This window comes from Protopterus annectens, chromosome 2.part1, assembly GCF_019279795.1.
Source record: "Protopterus annectens isolate FY-2018-M chromosome 2.part1, PAN1.0, whole genome shotgun sequence".
In the NCBI taxonomy this organism is placed as follows: Eukaryota; Metazoa; Chordata; order Ceratodontiformes; family Protopteridae; genus Protopterus; species Protopterus annectens.
In genome coordinates, this window is record NC_056729.1 from 1,226,805,167 (window position 1) to 1,226,823,295 (window position 18,129).

The window sequence follows — 18,129 nt, forward strand, 5'->3', positions numbered from 1 at the left end:
TAATTACTTTTCTTAAATAATGGCATTGTATAATACCTCTTTGCTGCCCTTCCGCACCTTTTCTGGTGTTCGCGGCAGTTCTGATGTACTGCGCATGCCTCGCAGTACATCAGAGTCTGGGCAAAGCAGCGGAGAACGCAAGTTCTCCGTTGCTTTACTGTCTCGCTATGTTAAATGGTTTTAACATAGCGAGACAGCTTTAAAATAAGCAACGGAGATCTCCGTTGCTTATTTTAAACTGTCTCGCTATGTTAAACTCATTTAACATAGCGAGACAGGTTTAAAGCAACGGAGATCGCAAGATCTCCGTTGCTTTACACTGTGTCGCTATGTTAAAAGAGTTTAACATAGCGAGACAGCTTTAAAAAGCAACGGAGATCTCCGTTGCTTTTTTTAAATCTGTGTCGCTATGTTAAACTCTTTTAACATAGCGAGATAGTATATAACGGAAAGGTCCGGGCGACCGGACCTTTTTCCGTTAGTATATTGAGGGATTTACAACGGGCACGCTGGTTGGGCTGGCCAATCAGCGTGCACGTTTTGAGGGTAGGCATTGTATAATTATGTTTATGGAGTCTGCGTTTCTGAATGGGGCAGATGAGCTATGCTCCGTTGAGAGAATTAGCATGAAATGAAAATTGGTATCGCTTAAATAAACAACTTTTCAATTTTGAACAACACAGTGTGGTCGAGACTTGGTTTACTGGACTTTTTGCCATTTGGACTTAACTTTTAAGAGTGAACATTGGTCAGGTAACTGTGCTTTACTTGGTCCATTTTATCTGCAGCCCTTTTCAGCGTTTGGGTTATGTTTTCAATAGTGTGCTACCCACTTGGAAACAAAGTAACTAAGTTCCATCAACCCAAACCCTAAAACTGTAATCCTAATCTGAAACTGTATGGTGCCCACATAGCAAAACAATGGAATACATTTTCTCATAACATGAAAACCTACTTCCAAACAAGGCTGTTAGACTGCTTAGAATATAACAAGTACTATTAAATGCATGGTTATGTGAGAGAGAAATATTCACAAGTCTCATTCTGCTTTTTCTGCCTATATTTCTTTTTTGTTGAACCTACACTGCACCCCTTTCAGCTTTTACCATTCAACTCTGTCTGACTCACTCTTCTATCCTAATTTTATATTCTGCCCCTCTTTAATAGTCACATGCTTCCTGTCTGCTCACTGCCATCACCGTTAGTGCTGCCATTATTAAAGTCTTGCATTTCTCCAGCCTCCCCTTCTGCTTTTCTGTCATGATTACTACATCATTCTTTCATTTCCATTTCCTTTCTCGGAATGTTCTTTCTATAAAGTGCACTGTAGATATAGTCTACATACCTCTCAACTGTACAGATTTTTGCAGAACGTCCAGATTTTTGCCTCATATTCTTGGCCTGTTTCTCATAAGATTGTGGTTTTCTGGTATATCATTGCCAAATCATTGACGACTGAAGTCAGAAAATAATGACAGACATTTGACATTCAGGCTTCATACCCTTCAGAAAATTCATGCTGTTATTCTATCAACTTTCTACATTTGTAAGAGCAGTATTTAAAAATTGTCCCTGTTTTTGGGCCTTTGTACCCCAATTGTTTATGGCTTTGTCCAGATTTCTTGCTTTAACAGGTTGAGAGTGAGCTATGGATAGAGAACAATAGTATATCTGAGGTTCTTCTGCTTGTCTTGATATATCTCATCTCATCTAGCAACCAAGTATGCCGTACTTATTTATTTTGATTTATTTATTTAACATTTGTTTACCAGAGTGCTCTGACTGGGTCTACAGAACCCATTTTCAGCAGAGGCCCGGGGAGAAAAGCTCCACATACAGTACAATACAAATACAGTATAATCCAATACAATAAAAATTACATTAGAAATACTATACATAAGTTGAAAGAAGAAACTGCTAAAAGATGTTTCAATATATTACTACACATCTAGACAATTCTATACAATTAAAACATTACAGACAATAATAGTCACTCTCACCATACATGATGTAGACAGTGTCCAAAAAAGTAGTACGTAGGTAGCGCAAAGTGTGACATTGACTGTAATAGTGCATGCAACATAGAATGTTAGTTTCAGTTAGAAAAATAGCAGCCAGAAAGTTAGTGATGCAGACAGATAGTGAGAGAGAGTTAACAAGAACAGAAGCAATAAAGTCTGAGCAGTAGATTATGGTATAGAAGCAGAGAAGGAGTTAGAAGAGCCTTAGGATCTTGCAGTCTGTGAGGGATTTAAATGTGACAGAAAGAGTAAGACCTGAGCATTAGGCAGGGTTTATGCAGGTTCAGAGCCATGTATTTTTTAAATGATTTTTTAAAGAGGCTTTGAAATGGGTTAGGCCAGACATTGACCTGGTAGCTAGAGGTAGTGAATTCCAAAGTATAGAGACAGAGTATGAATACAGAGAGTGACCAGATTTTCTTGTAGGTTTTGAGATAGCTAACAGATTTTTGTCTTCTGATCGTAGGAATCTATTTATTGTGTAAGGTGTGACTAGATTGGCTAGTGCAGGGCAGGCAGTAGGCTTGAAAATAAGGTTGTGCAAGGTGGATAGCAGAATAAAGGCAAGTTGGTTGGGGAGTTCAAGCCACTTTAATTCTAGGAGTGGTTTACAGTGCTGTGTGTGATATTTAGAGTTTGTGGCAAACTTTGCAACTTTGTTATAGCACTGTTCCAACTTGCTTAGGATAGAATTTTGTAAGTTAGTTAAGATTGGGGCACCATAAAGAAGGGAGGGAAGTAAAAATGTTTTTTGCAAGGGTAGTTTTGGTTGCTGAAGTAAAGAAATGTTTGTTTCTATATAAGAGTCCCAGTTTTTGATACGTTTTCTTTATATTTTGCTGTATCCCATATACATATATGGGGGTCAAATGAAAGTTTATTGTCAATGATAACACCTAGAAGTTTGGTTTCCTGCACTATTTCTATGACAGTATTGTCAGATGCAAGGATGTTGAAATGATCAGTGACAGGGGAGGTGTTTTTGGGATGAAAGAGTACTAGTTTCGTCTTGTTTGGATTAAGAGAGTTCGGCATTTCTTAGCCAGGATTCGACTGCAGTAAAGGACTGTTGATTTTTTTAAAGTATTTCTGGTAGTGATTGAGCAGTGCAGATTATGGTAGAATCATCACCATACTGAATGAAGGTCCCAGGGTGAGAGGGAGTGTGAAGGTTGTTTGTGAAAATGTTGAAGAGTAGGGGTCCTATGATGGAGCCTTAGGGGACTCCAGTAGGGTTGTGGAGGAAGGTTGAGAGTTCATTGGACCATTTCACTGCTTGTTTACGTTCCTTGAGGTAGCTCTGAAACCATTTTACTATGTTAAGTGAGAAGCCTAGGCTAGACAGTGTGTTCAAAAGTAAGGGGTGAAACACTGTGTCAAAGGCCTTGGAGAGATCAAGAAATACTCAGGCTGTATATCATCCTGTATTTCTGGCCTTGTTCATGGTGTCTGTAAAAGATAATAGGGCTGTAGCTGTACTGTGGCTAGGTCGGAAGCCATGTTGGGTTTTGGTTAAGAGGTTGTTTTGCAATAGATATTGCATTACCTGCTGATGGATACCTCTTTCGAGAATTTTGGATATGGGTGACAAGATGGGTATAGGACAGAAATTGGATGGATCAAAAGAGTTGCCTCCTTTGTGGATGGGGGTGATGTGAGATTGTTTCCATATGGTAGGTACTTCTGATTCAGATAAAGACCTATTCATAAGGATACTGATTGGATAGGCGACTGAGTTAGCAGCCAGTTTGAGGTTGTTTGTGTCTTTCGGCTTTTCCCGGTTAGGGGTCGCCACAGCGGAACTCCGGTCCGCTAATGATTGGCAGTTGATTTTTACATACCGGCTTGCCAGGCCTGACGCACAACCTTCAACGAAGGTACGCCCATTCACACATGTCTCCACGCAGAAGACGCAGAGGTAGTATGGTTTCTAAATTATATCTGCTACTGTGGCATGTATCATGTACCCTTACTCCACTATCTCTTGGCTTGGTTGGATTATTTACATTTTGCTTATATTTACCATGCTGAGTATCATACCTGTTGTTGATATATTTACTTTTCTTTGTATATCACAAGGCTGTAAACCTGTATCTCTTTTAGTATATAGCATGCATACTACACTGCAACTATTTCTTTATTTTTGCAATCCCCATTCCTTACCTGGTCTCTACAGACTTTCAGATTGTTGCCCTTGTTCACTCTATCCTTCCCTGCCTTGCCATCCTTACCAGATGATCCTGAACATAACCCTTGACTATGCAGGCCCCTTAAAAGTCATGCACAACCGTTTTTTTGCATGTACCTGCAATATGTTTTTTTCTTCTGGGATGACTTTACTGGATATTCTATTTTGTTTTACTGTTATTTCCTGCTCACACACTTTGACTCTCCACAGACTTACATAAGCAGTACTTCCTGTCATTGCTTCATGACACTTGCCACCATGATGATGAAAAGTTGGATCTTTCCTGCACTTCCTGTACTAGTATGCTGAGTCCCTTTCCTCTGCTTTTTTAGCAACTATCTTGTTAATGCTGCACAGGGGCTGAGTGCAATATGTCTGTTTATTAATGGAACTGATTTTGCATTATCAAGCATTTTCCATGCAAAATAAACTATAAACTAGGAAACTATAATAGTTAGCATTAGTGTTTAACTGCAATTTTCAGTGATTTACTAGAAAACTTAAAGTTTTACAAGGGATGGACAGGGTAAAAATATGAGGCAAAATCAGTAGCATTCTGCAAAAATCACGGACAGATGAAAGCTAAGATTCGGTGACGTTAGGACAAATCAGAGACAACTAAGAGTTATGGACTTCATGCTGCACGTGGTGTGCTTGTATGACAGTGAAACAAAAGCAGCCAACACATTTGTTTTCACCTAAAAGGAACAAGGAATGTATGGGGGGGTTGAAGACCAGATTAACCAACACTGTGTAAATAACCTTACAACTGAAAATTAGACAAAAAAATAAAAGTAAAACTGCCCTCAATCAGAAAATCCTGTCTCTGTACACCTTTCACCCTCTTGCTGACTAGATAATGGACTCTGCTGACCTCAGCATGATGTCAGCACATCAGCAAGGAAGCAGAACTTTTTGGGTATATATTACGTGATTGAACGTTTAGGTGATAAAACACCTAAACGTAGACCCATAAATGTCAAAGTCTGACAATCACGAACGGCCATTTACGTGAATTTTTTCCCTGGGAAAAAATTTGCTTGGCTGGCATTGGTAAGTTGCCCTTTTCCCCAATGTAGGGCGATCTCGGAGTTGGTATATTTAGATAGGTGGGTGTGGGGGTGAAGCCCCCACTTGATTAGTGTTTAAAGGTTTGTTTTGTTTCCCAGGGGAAAAAATTGCGTAAATCGCTGTTCGCGGTTTTAAGGGTTCGACATTTACGGGTTGATGTTTAGGTGTTCAATCACCTAAACGTTCAATCTCGTAATATAGACCCAAACTTTTCTCAGAGTAGTCATTGAGGATGCAGAATATTATGGTTATGCCTTTTTTGGAAGCAATCTTTCTTAAAAAGAAAAGCAAGAATGCAAGCTTAAATAATAGAAAGTCAGTCAAGCCAGCAGCTACTGACAAAATGCATTTTGAGAACAATTAGACTACTTTGACTGTGTCAGTTTGCACATGATCTTTAACTTCTTGAAGGGATGAGGCTTGTGATTAACCAGTTCATAAGGGCTGGAGAGTGATGACTCATATAGCAAGAGTGAGGTTGGTAGAGGGTGAGCAATGTAATACTACTGATAACTGGTCAAAGTCCTTAATGGAGAAGCATAAAGCAGTGACCTCATTGTCAGTATGTGTGCATTTGTAACACATGTGCTGGACATTGGTTATCTCCCTTGAACCTATGAAAGCGAGGTCAATCTGGCTGTGGTGTATATATCCCATACTGTTTCTCCTAAGTCTATGTAACCCCCTCCCCAGCTGACCTTACCATTACACTAAGTGCATTCCTGAACCCAGGTCACTGATGGCATAGTTTGATGCCTTGCCTCTGTACCACCAGTCCAGCTACTGCTACTGTTTTGTTACATATATTAGACTTCATCAGTGAGGTGCGAAAGATATGAGAACAGATGTCACAAATACCATTCTAGTCCTTTTTGGCCAGAGATTGTCAGAGAAGGAACAGCTGCTATCAAAAGAACAAAGGTGACAGAAAAACAGTGACATATGACACAATACAGTGTTTGGGCACAAGAATTCCATCCCCACCAAGGATTTGTTTTCATTTCCCTCAGCTTGATCCACTACCTGAAATTGGGACTAGGGCTATGTAACTGGGCATTCATAGTAACTTGGCACTCCCACTTTGATTCTTCTGTTGCATCTGTTCACTGTGAATTCTTGTTATAAGGTATTAATTAGTGTTGTAGGCCCACCTTAGTCGTTTCTTACCCATGTGGCATTCGAGTGACATGTTACTGAACCTAAGTCATTGGCCTCACAAACAGGGTCAAAACATTCAATGCCAGCAGACAGCTTAGCTTGTAAGTAATGCAGTGTCAGTCTCCTAAAATGGATATAACTACAGTACGAAGTTGTCACATTTTACATTACTGAAGGAATAACTAGGTGAATCATGGGAATAAATGGATACACGTCTCTGTACAGCCTGCATTAATGCCCTTTACTGTGCTACAGGGTGACATTTGAAGAAGCTGTGACATTTGAAGAAGCTAATGTTTTTTTTCTGAAAAAGAGGTGCCACAATGATGAGTAAGACTGTATGCTGACAGTTAATAGTACATGATGGTTCTTGAAAGAAAAGTGCATTTCTGTTATCCAGTAACGCATACAAAATACTTTACCTTTGTGTTTAAAACATTCTTACAGCAGCAACCCTCATTTTATTGTTTAAATAAGCATCAAGTAGTGTACTCAACTCTACAAAAATACTAATAAACAAACTACAACTCACAAAAATGCCAAAAGATGCTGTTTTCTTGCCAAATCGTTGTGAAAACCATTTCCAGAATGGAATGCTTAGTGCGGCAGACACCTGTAATAAGAAACAAGTCTGATTATTATGCATAAAATGCATCACATTGCATGGGCGGGGATCTTAACTACTAGCATATGAGAGGAGATTGTCACCATTGTCTGGCAATGAAATAACTCAGGATTTGTAATAAAACAGAGGAGGAAATCATAGTACTCAAACTGCAGACATTAAAAACAGGAATAAATGCCCTAAACTGCAGACATTGAAAACAGGAATAAATGCCCTTGAAAAATAGGAACAGCCATCTAATTCACTTAAACTTGAATACCAAATAGCACATATCCCACATTACTACTGGATGTAGGATGAATTACTACTCAGAAATATGTTTAAAAACAGAGTAACAAAAATGATGAAAAAAATATAACCACATTATCAAAGAGACACTGTAAATGTATGCACTTTAATAAACTATATTGCAAAATTGTACCACACCACATCATTTATTTTTGCTTTAGAAACAAAAGGAATTGGAAGATGTGTGTCCTTTTTCTTTAAATTATTGTTGCCACTAGTATATTGGTCATGTAGTGTGGTTTTCAGGGTACTAGTTAGCTTCAAATCTTCAAATCACATGTGATGTGGGGGATTCAAAAATTGTATAAAGTTTTTTTTTAATTTTATTTATTTAATCTTTGTTTACCAGGAAAGTCTGACTTGGAATGAAGCTAATTTTCAGCGGAAGCCCAGGGAGAAACGTTCCAGATGCATGTCTTTGTAATGTGGGAGAAAACTGAAGCACCCACAGGAAACCCATATGGACGAAGGAAGGACGTGCAGACTCCGCATAGAAGGCACCCCAGCTGAGAATTGAACCGGAGAACCTCTTGCTGTGAGGCGACAATGCAACTGCTGCACCACTGCACCTTGTAAATCAAGCTTGAAAACAGGAACATATCTCCAAAAATAGGGACATCCTAAATCAGGCCTGAAAATAGGAACATTCCTCAAAAATAGGGGCAGTTGGGTAAAGCGAATTGGAATACTTTACCACAGACATTTTGTCTCAATCAGACATGTGATGTGTACACAGTGGATGATAAAGTGACCATAATTGTTGAATATGGATATTGGTGGATTGTAAAAATGACAGTCTGAGTGGTCTTTTATGGCTGAAATTTTCTGAAATGGGTACTTCTTGTCATTATTGATTCATATATTTTGTTTCACTGCTTACTGAAAAAAAATGTTCAAAACTCCATACAACATTTTCCAGGTCTTTATCACTTTCTTCCCTCCTAACATCCAAACTTCCGCAGGAATACTATCTATTTCTGGAGACTTCTCTGCAGATAGATTATATATCACCATTTTTATCTCATCTCCTTCTATCTGCATACAATATCAGCCTGCCAGATGTCAGTGTGTACATATTAAGCTGTAAGTTGGAAGTATATATTCAAAATAATCGCCATGTTTATTTTATTTATTTATTTTATTTATATTTGTTAACCAGGTAGTATCCGACTGGGCCATTGAACCCATTTTCAGTGGAGACCCAGGGAGAAAAGCTCCACACACAATAGTGATGTCTAATAATAATGCAAAAATACAAATACAAAGTAATGCAAAATAATACAAAATACTATATGTATACTCAAGAAGTCCAGAGTATATTATGTACAGAAACTGTAGATAACTGAGTATTTCAATACTAACAGAAGAGACAAAATTAATCATTGACCATACTGTGTACAGCATTGTAGATAACTGCGTGTATGAAATACTAATAGAGTCCAGAGCAAAATCAAGAAACATCTAATGAAAAAAAAATGATTGACAGAGAAACATTACAAAGTGACATTAGTCATAGCACTTTACATAGATACATTGTTCACAATGTAGTTATGATTCCAATGGGCTTGAGACAAAGTTGAAAACTCCTATCAAAGGAAGATTGTGAAAGAACTGGGAGAGAGGATGGATTATCCGGGAGAACTACAAGGGCAGAGCCAGGTGGCTTTGAGATGTTCTTTTGTTTTTGTTTTGAAGGAAGAATAGTTGAGAGTGTTTTGAATGTGTTGGGAGAGAGCATTCCGGGTCTTGGCTATTTTATTAGAGTAGAGGGAGTCGCCATGGCAGTTGTAAGACTGGGTTATTTTTAGCATTAGCCTGTTTGAAGATCGAAGGGACCTTGTACTGACCTGTGGTTGGACTAGGGTGGAAAGTACAGTGCATTGACTGCAGTTGTGAATGATTTGGTATGTAAAGGTAAGTTTGTTTTAATGTTAACAGGTTGGGGAGCTCAAGCCAGTTCAGTTGTTGGAGAGCAGAACAGTGGTGAAATTTATGGGGATGATTGCTGGCAGATTTTGCAATTTTATTATAGCAGGTTGCTAGGTTGTTTAGGTCGGCTTTGCACAGGTTTGTAAATATGTGTGAGCAGTAGAGCAGGGTAGATAGAAGTTGAGATCTAGTGATGGCGAGTCTGGTATGGTTTGTTAGGAAAGCTCTTGCATGGTAGAGAGGGCCAAGTTTCACATGCACTTTTTTGATTGCCAGGGAAGTGTGAATATCAAATTTCAGCCTGTCATCTATAGTTACGCCTAGGAGTTTGGTATGGTTTGTGGGTTCAATTTTGGTTACATTGCTGGAATGAATAACGAGTGATGGAGAGTGGGGTTTGGAAGGTTTCTTGGTGAAAATCATTAGCTTGGTCTTATTAGGGTTTAGAATGAGCTGATGGTTAGATATGTAAGTTTCTATTTCCTGAAATGCTTTTTGAGTCTTATCTTGAAGTTCTTGGAGGGAGGGGGCAGAGCAGATAAGGGATGTATTGTTTGCATATTGTATGATTGTAGTGAGTTGGGGTGCTGAGTTTATACTATTAATAAATAGGATAAAGAGGAGGGGTCCGAGTATAGGGCCTCATCTTCATCTGACTTTGGTATAATTAATTCTTCCATAAATATTTCCATTTGTGCTCTTTCTTGGTTCCACCATTTCCCTGCTTTATACAAATTTTCTTAAAATTTTTGAAATCTTTCTAATACCTCTATAAGATCTTTAGTTATTTTAAATTTTCAATGGCTCCTTAAGTTTGGCTACAACCTTTTCTATTTTCTGTTACTTAAGTTACTGTGATAAATGTTTTTGTGCTCTGTAGTTATTATCAAAAACTAGTTGCTTAACATCAATGCTTCCTAAACATATGTATATTATCCAACTATCCCCTTATTTTCTCTTCAGCACTGTGCAATTATTCCGTTTTTTGTTCTGAGACTCTCCTTAGTCTGCAACATTTTAACATGCGTCAGCCCCTCTAAATAATTTTTATTACTTTTTAACCATCTCTCTCTCTCTCTCTTGTATTTCTACCCTACATTTAAACTATATTTGCATTTTATTCCACTCAGTGGCTATCCTTTCTGAAGAAATCTGTGTCTTCTCTATAACTCTCTTTTAATTTCCACTACCCATTCCTTAAATTTCTCTGTTTTAAACAGGTAGGTGGGGAAGGGCCAGTGTCTCATTTTTACTTCATTAACTTGCATTTTTGTCTTAGTTTTTATGGGTGCATGATCTAAAATAGTTATTGCATCTGTGTCAAAGCTTTCAATTAAATGCACATGTTCCTGTGAAATATAATTTCTTTCCAGTCCAGGACAGTTATTGTACTTTGGGGAATAACATATAAATCCTCTCTGAGTGGGCCGTCCTTTCCATGAGGAGGCAGTACTAGAAACAACTGATGGCAATGTTGTAAGATTAAAGAGTTCTGGACAGAAATACTGACAAATTTAGATATTGTTAGGAAGTTGTCTTTGCAATGTGGCTTGGAAGAAGGAAGCAATACCTATGAGCTGGCAAAATGGGCTCATGCTGAATGCCATTTGGTTCCTGTATTTCTGGCATACATGTTGTGTTTACCTTCTATAAATTAAGTCAATACACTCAAGCTGGATGTAGAACTCTGCCAAAGGGTTATCTTGGCTCTTCTCCTATTTGTGATTGTTTATGGACTTAATATCAAAGTCCAAGCCAAGGCTGGGTTAGTAATCTGAGAATGTATGCCTTGCATCCTTGCTGTTTAGAGTGGATATTGTCTTACTGGCCTCAAATGTCTGATTTCTAGCATTGCATTGGCACCTTTACTGCAGACTACAAGCAGGACAGCATGAAAATCAACAATGCCAAATCAAATGCCTTATTAACCATGAAAAAGAGTGGTTTGTTGTGTAGCCTAGAGAGAGATAACCACTTTTAGTTGTGAAGTTTGAATTGTTTATCATTTATTCACTTACTTTTGCTGAACTAGTGCCACCAGGCCTGTAGCTTTTTTTATCTCTGTTTGCTCTAGGAGATGCTTTTGGGTGAGATTTTGGTGGACAACATAGTGGCAAAGCAAGTGGGATCAGCTTCTGTGTAATTTGAGCTTCTGCTTTATTTATTTATTTAACCTCTGCTAACTGAGAAAGTGGACAGATCTAAGGGTCATTTTCATTTATGACCTGGGCAAGAGTCAAAAGCCAAACAATTTATACATGCATAATGAGTATATACAGGTTAAAATAATACAGATGAAAAGAGAAATGTAGGTGAAGCATACAAACAACTATACCAAGTATTAAATAAATGCATAATTTAAGGCTACATTGCAATCAAATTTCAATATAGGAGAGGAAGAAGTATCTGGAGAGAATATATGGGAAATAGGTAAATAGGTCAAAAGCAAAAAAAAAATGTAGGGAATAGTAAATGAGAGCAGAATAGGTGTACGTGGGACAAATGAGGATTATAACAGAAATCTAAAAACCAGAATCTGTCAGAAGGCAAGGGTTAAGGATATGTTTAAGTCTGATTTGTGGAACAATTACACTAGAAAGCTTCCAATAGATGGCTGTGGGGACCTTTTTTAAGGATAGAAGGGATAAGGAGATTCTAATTTCATGTGATATGGCATTCCATTCAGTTAGTCCAGTTTACTAAATTCTTTTCTATAGTAGTAGCAAGCACAAAGATAAAGTTGTGGTGCCAGAGGACAGACTTTGAAATTGGTACTAATGAGAGGCTGTATGTGTGTCTGTGCTATTAGATGACATAAACCAAGGAAGGGAAACTTACAAATAAAACTTAAAACAAAAAGCTAGACCTTTCCAGTGACTGGCAATTTTTTGCTAGTGAATACATGAGTCTATAAGGTTAATGAAGGGTAGATTTTGTGAAGGAACTACCAAAAAAAAGCAGCACCTTATCAACTATTTAGATATAACAGTCTGAATCCGTATCTAGCTTGCAGGTGGTATCTATTTACACTGAATGAAATGACATGATGGATTGGACCATAGAGATGAAGAATTTGTTAATCCTGAAGGTGACCTTCTGCACACTCCAGATAGCAGTGCCAGAGCCTGAGCCGGCTGGAGAAGAGCAGCAGTTCTAGGTTGCACTACCAATGAAATTCCCATTCTGATGTTTTTCCTGCTGTGCTTAATAGGAGAATTTTTGCAGAAGTAGTGTCTGAGACATGTACAGCTATTACTATGGAGAAATATCAAGTTTTCCTTTATTTTCTTCTCTGACAAGTTGAGGAGAATCCCCATGGACTCATAAGTTTTTTTTTTTGAATGTAGTATTATGGATTTTGGGACTTGCTGTACATTAAATGAAGACTTAAAATAATCCCCTATATGAGATTTTGCATAATATGTAACAAGAAAAAATACCTTATCTTAAATCTACATGACTTCATGAGTTTTGAACACGTACAAGTCAGGGTACTCTGAGATGACTTTAAAAATTATGTTTTACATTTGAATAGAAAATCTAAGACCTATTTCAATGTCAGGTCAGATTGATTTGTTACAATAAGGGTTTTCTTGTATTCCAGCAAGTTGGGCTACCTTGCTAAACATTTTTACTGAAATAAAAAATGTTTACCAGAAAATTTAATTTAAATTATGTAATGCAATAATTTCCTCAGTATCATTTGTAATAAGCCTTTGAGAAAAAGCACCTTTTCCTCTCCCCCGCATCAAGTTATCTTTTCAGTTTAGAATGCATATGATGTTGAACTAAGTCTTGTCAAAAAAAAAATAGCTATGCAAAGATATTTCTCTAACACATCTTTTCAGAATGCAAGACATTGAACAATTTAAACTATAATAAGAACACCAGAATAATGAAAGCAAATAAAAATGATAGGGTGCTTATTACAGGCATACACTGAGAGATGTAAGTATGTTAGTCTTTCTGACATTTGTTTTACATATAGAAAGTTAGTTGATGAACCCACTGAACCAGATGTGTTGTACTAATGGATTTCTGAAGAAATATATGATCATCTATATGTTAAAAACCTCAAAAGCATGACATTTTTGTAAGCCTAAACTGCACATAGCTATTATTAAACCTCCCTTTAGACTTATCATTTCTAAAAAGGTTAAAAAACAAAATGCTTTTCCAGTTTTGTAGATAAGACAAAAGCTTCATGCAATACACGTCATGCTCTTTTTTTACAAATTCCTGGTATTTTTAAGATCTTGTACTGAATACAGATTAAATGGACTCTTCTGCTGATCATAATAAACATAAAATATTTATATAGTTCATACTGCAACAAAGTGGTATTGATGTGGTTTGTGATTCTTGCCCTTTACAAAACTTTGATAAGTACTGGATGTTAATTTATGTAGCTGTAATACTGTCAAATGATTTCTTTATCTGCAGTAATGATCAGAAAATAAAAGGAATACGAATGGGTGCATCAGCAGTACCTTCCTTTGCTAGTCTGGTACTCTATGAGTGGGAGAGGCAGCATGTGTTTGGATATGTATGCCTTTAGAAAATACAGGTATTCATGTTGACTTAGACTGACACACAGGCTTAATTTAGTAAGTGTTTGTAGTCTCTAAATGGTTCTACAGAATTGTACAACATACATCTGATATTTCTGATATTAAAATTCAGTTTTTGAATGCTGAGATAAAACAGAATGAACTACACATAGTGTAGGTGGCAGTGGTGACTGGTAACTTCAAATTAAAGGGGGTTGCAGGAGACAGTTGAATGGGTGGGGCCAATTGGAAGGGGTGGAGCTATGCTCAAAACCACAACAACTGGAACTTTAATTAAATACGCTGCCCTGGGTCCCAAACCATCATTACAAAAGTCCAATCAAGACAAAATGAAGTGTAGAAGAAAAATATATTTCAATGCATTGGCTACATGATAGCTTACTTAATATCTAGATGGAAACACAAAGGTTGTGAGGCATGAAAAAAAAAATACTTTTTAAATACATTACTGGAATGCCAGTCATAAAGTATAAAAAAACCAAGAAGCACTCAACTCAAACCACTTCTCCTTGCACTACAGTTCTAATTATAATTTATATTCAGCTTTATAAAATTACCAAGTAACATGCTGAAAGTCGCAATCTCTGTGATACCCCCACTTGAAAAAAAATGTTTCTTATCCAAAAAAGACCTGCTGCCTGACAACTATCTACTTGTTTCATGGGAAGACATGATCAAAGTAAAAATTGAGCAGCAAACAAGAAACAAGCTCAAGATAAATTGCTTAAAGGATTACTGCACAAGTTATGGACCACACATGATAGATTGGAAGTTTAGTTTACAAGTAAAGCCTGCAAAGATGACTGCAAGTCTCCAACAAATGTAATGAGCTTCTGAAAATACTGTAATCCTGTCCTTTATTACAAATACTGTCATATGCATTTCAATACCCAAGGCTTATACGTTATCTAGTTATATAAATATTCTCTGCATGGCAACAACAAAAAGGCTTTCAATGTTGGTAATTATTTAACAGTATGCTTATTAAAGCTTACTTGCATCTTACAATCTCCGACAAGGTTACCTGATGGTCATTAAAGCATTGCTAGTTAAACACAGAGCAACAGGGCACTGTGACAGTATGCATTTTCTGAATAATAAGAAGCATAAATCAACAGTATAAAAATATGACAGAAAACCAGAACATTCTGCAAAATCAAGGACAGATGAAAAGCCATGGTCGTACTTGTGTCTACCTTGGATGGGGGAATACTATGCACACTTACACTGCATAACTGCTCCTTGCCTTGCTTGGACACATCCAGAATCACTACATGGGGGAGTGGGGTGCAACAAGTATGTCACAATTTGAAATGTCTCTGGCTAATGGTGATGGCTCTGACACTCATACCTCTCAACCTCAGAACAAGAAATCTGGACAAAGCCATGCATAGAAGTGGGACACAGGGCCAAAAATAATGGCAATTTTTAAATATTGCTCTTATAAACTTAGAAAGATAATAGAATAGTAGTAGGTCTTGCATGAGTATGAGTTTTCTGAAGGGTATGAAATCTGAAACTCAAATGTCTGCCATTATTTTCTAACTTCAGTCTTTAATGATTTGTCACTAATTTGCAAAAAAAAAACACAATTTTAAGAAAAACGGGCCAAAAATATGATGCAAAAATATAAAATTGCCACACAATACAGCTGGGAATCTGTCAAAGAAGGGATACCTTTTTAATAATAGTACTGTTAACTTGAGCAGCTGACAAAATAAGAATCTACATGCATTTCTGGAATAAAAGTAATCTATACCATTGATCATTACAGTTATTTATAATTGTAAACCCTCCACATTTTCTTCCAAAATTGCCATTTTGCGGAGGGATTATTAGAGGGAGAGCAACATTTTGAGCCAAAATATGGGGACAGTTGAGTAATTTGGATATTCCTAATTCTAAAAAGCAATTTATTTGTATGTACCTCTCAACCTCTTAATGCAGGAAATCTGGACAAGGCCAAATATATTGGGGGAACATACAAACAGTACTAAAAATTGTTCTTGTATAAACTTAAGACAGTTGATAGAATAACAGGTCTTGCTTTAGCATGCATTTTTCTGAAGGTTATGACATCTGAAACTCAATGTCTGTCATTATTTAGTGACTTCATTCCTAAATAATTTGCCAGAAAATCACAAATTTTATGAGGAACAAACCAAAAATAAGAAGCAAAAATCTATTCATTCTGCAAAAATCTGGACAGTTGAGAGGTATAGTTCAGCCAGGGCTGTCTTTGAGTTTGCTAACCTTCCCCCCTCACAAAATCATGGTCGAATGGAGCCTCCCCCTTCAGCCAATCCAATGTCCCATTCCTTGGTTATTTCACTCCATTTACCATAAACACTGTAATGTGCATACTGCTTTACTTCTGCGATGATTTGGATTTCATTTAACAGTTTTATTTTGCATTTTACAGCACAAACACTAATAGATGTCTGCTAAACAAAGCAATGCAGTCTTACAATGAAAATAGACTTAGCATTAAAACTTCTCTGCCCTTGAAACTCACATTCATTGAAACAGCATTGAAACCCACATTTAAAGAAAATACATTTTGCCAGTGGCAGATAAAGATCAACTTTGGGCTATTTTAAAATCATAGGCCCCTTGCTCATGAAACATACACGTGCTCTTTGATACACCTTCCTGATTGTATTAAATTATATTCCTTGTACAATACATTACAGTTGTTAGAAGGCATTTTAAATTTATTGTTTTGAACATTTTTCCAGTAAACAATGAAACAAAATGCATGCACCAATAATGACAAAACTGCCCAGTTCAGAACATTTCCATCATAAAAGTCTACTCAAACTTCTACAGTCCACCAGTATCAGTAAATATGCACAATCTCTGAATAAGTAAAAGTCATCTAAATAATTCCACATTAAAGAGATCTGTAACTAATGAAGAGGTTGCTGCTAGCAAACGACTTTATATTTCATTGTTTCATCTACAAATAAAGTACCTGTTGCCCTTGAGGAATAAATTGCTAGTAATATTGCAATAGGGAATGGATGGCAAACTGATAACAGGTTCATAGTTACTAGGTATCTTCGCCAAAAAGGACTGCAGCATTCACCCTCTTTACAACACAGTACAGTATCAGCAATGCATCTACCTATTGTGGGAGTAGAATCCACAGCCTTCTGCATCAAAAGCAAGTACACTACATGTGCTATTAATAGGTTCCTATTACATGATCAAACTTCAACAAGTTCGAACCCTATATGGTCGAAACCATATAGTCGAACTTGCAGAAGTTCGAACACGGAAAAAAAAAATAAAACATGCAACAGTAAACTGTTGCAAGCAGGTTTTCCTGCTTGCAACAGTTTACTGTTGCATGTTTTATTTTATTTTTTTCTGTGTTTGAGGTTTTGAAACTTCGAGCAGACAAGTTCGATATTGTTGTGTTCGAAGTTTCAAAACTTCGATCACGTAATAAGAACCGCTATTAACAATGCAAACAGACTCAGCATAAGCAGCACTAAACTTTTGTTCCCCTGCAGCTCTCAGCTCCTTGTAAAATCTACTCGACACTCAGCTGTATCTCTGAACTTTGCAGCACAAGAAATCTGGAAAAAGCCAAAATTTATTTGGGGGGGGGACAAAAGCCCCAAAACCAGGGACACATTTTAAACATTGCTTGTATAATGTTGGAAAGTTTCTAGAATAAAATGCTATGTTACCACCATATATTTCACTGCCAGGTTTGAACCCAGGACCCTGTGCAAAACAGTCAGAGCAACATATCACTATGCCAAATCAGCTGTTTTGTGAAAGAGAGGAAGACTGAAACTTAAATGGCTACCATTTAGTGAATTCAGTTCTCACCATAGCTGTCAACCACTTAGCACAAAACACCTGAACACAGCCAATAATAGGAGAATACAGCCCCCAAACATATTCAGTGAATTCAGTTCTCAGTGACTTCTCACCATAGCTCTCAACCTCTTAGCAAAAAAACACCTGGACAAAGCCAATAATGGGGGAATACAGTCCCAAAAATAGGAAAATGTTCAAATATCCATCTTATAAACTAGAAATTTGCTAGAATAAAAGATTTTGTGTAACCATGTACTTTCTGAAGAATATGAAGTCTGAAATTCAAATGCCTGTCATTTTTATTTATTTAACACTTGTTAACCAGGAAAGTCTGACTTGAAACAAATGCCAATTTTCAGCAGTGGCCCAGGAAGAAACACTCCAGACACATCTTTGTAAGATGGGAGGACACAAGAGCATCCAGAGGAAACCCACACAAACACA

General features: G+C 37.2%; 1 protein-coding gene across 1 annotated transcript in view; it reads right to left on the reverse strand.

Annotated features, from left to right (window-relative positions):
* The window catches only part of MFSD2B (major facilitator superfamily domain containing 2B), a 799,283-nt gene that overhangs the window by 312,220 nt on the left and 468,934 nt on the right, over positions 1-18,129 (reverse strand). Inside the window, exon 10 of the mRNA XM_044062754.1 lies at positions 6,971-7,051. Within this exon, the coding sequence (XP_043918689.1) occupies positions 6,971-7,051 (81 nt within the window). The remainder of the gene's footprint in view (positions 1-6,970; positions 7,052-18,129) is intronic.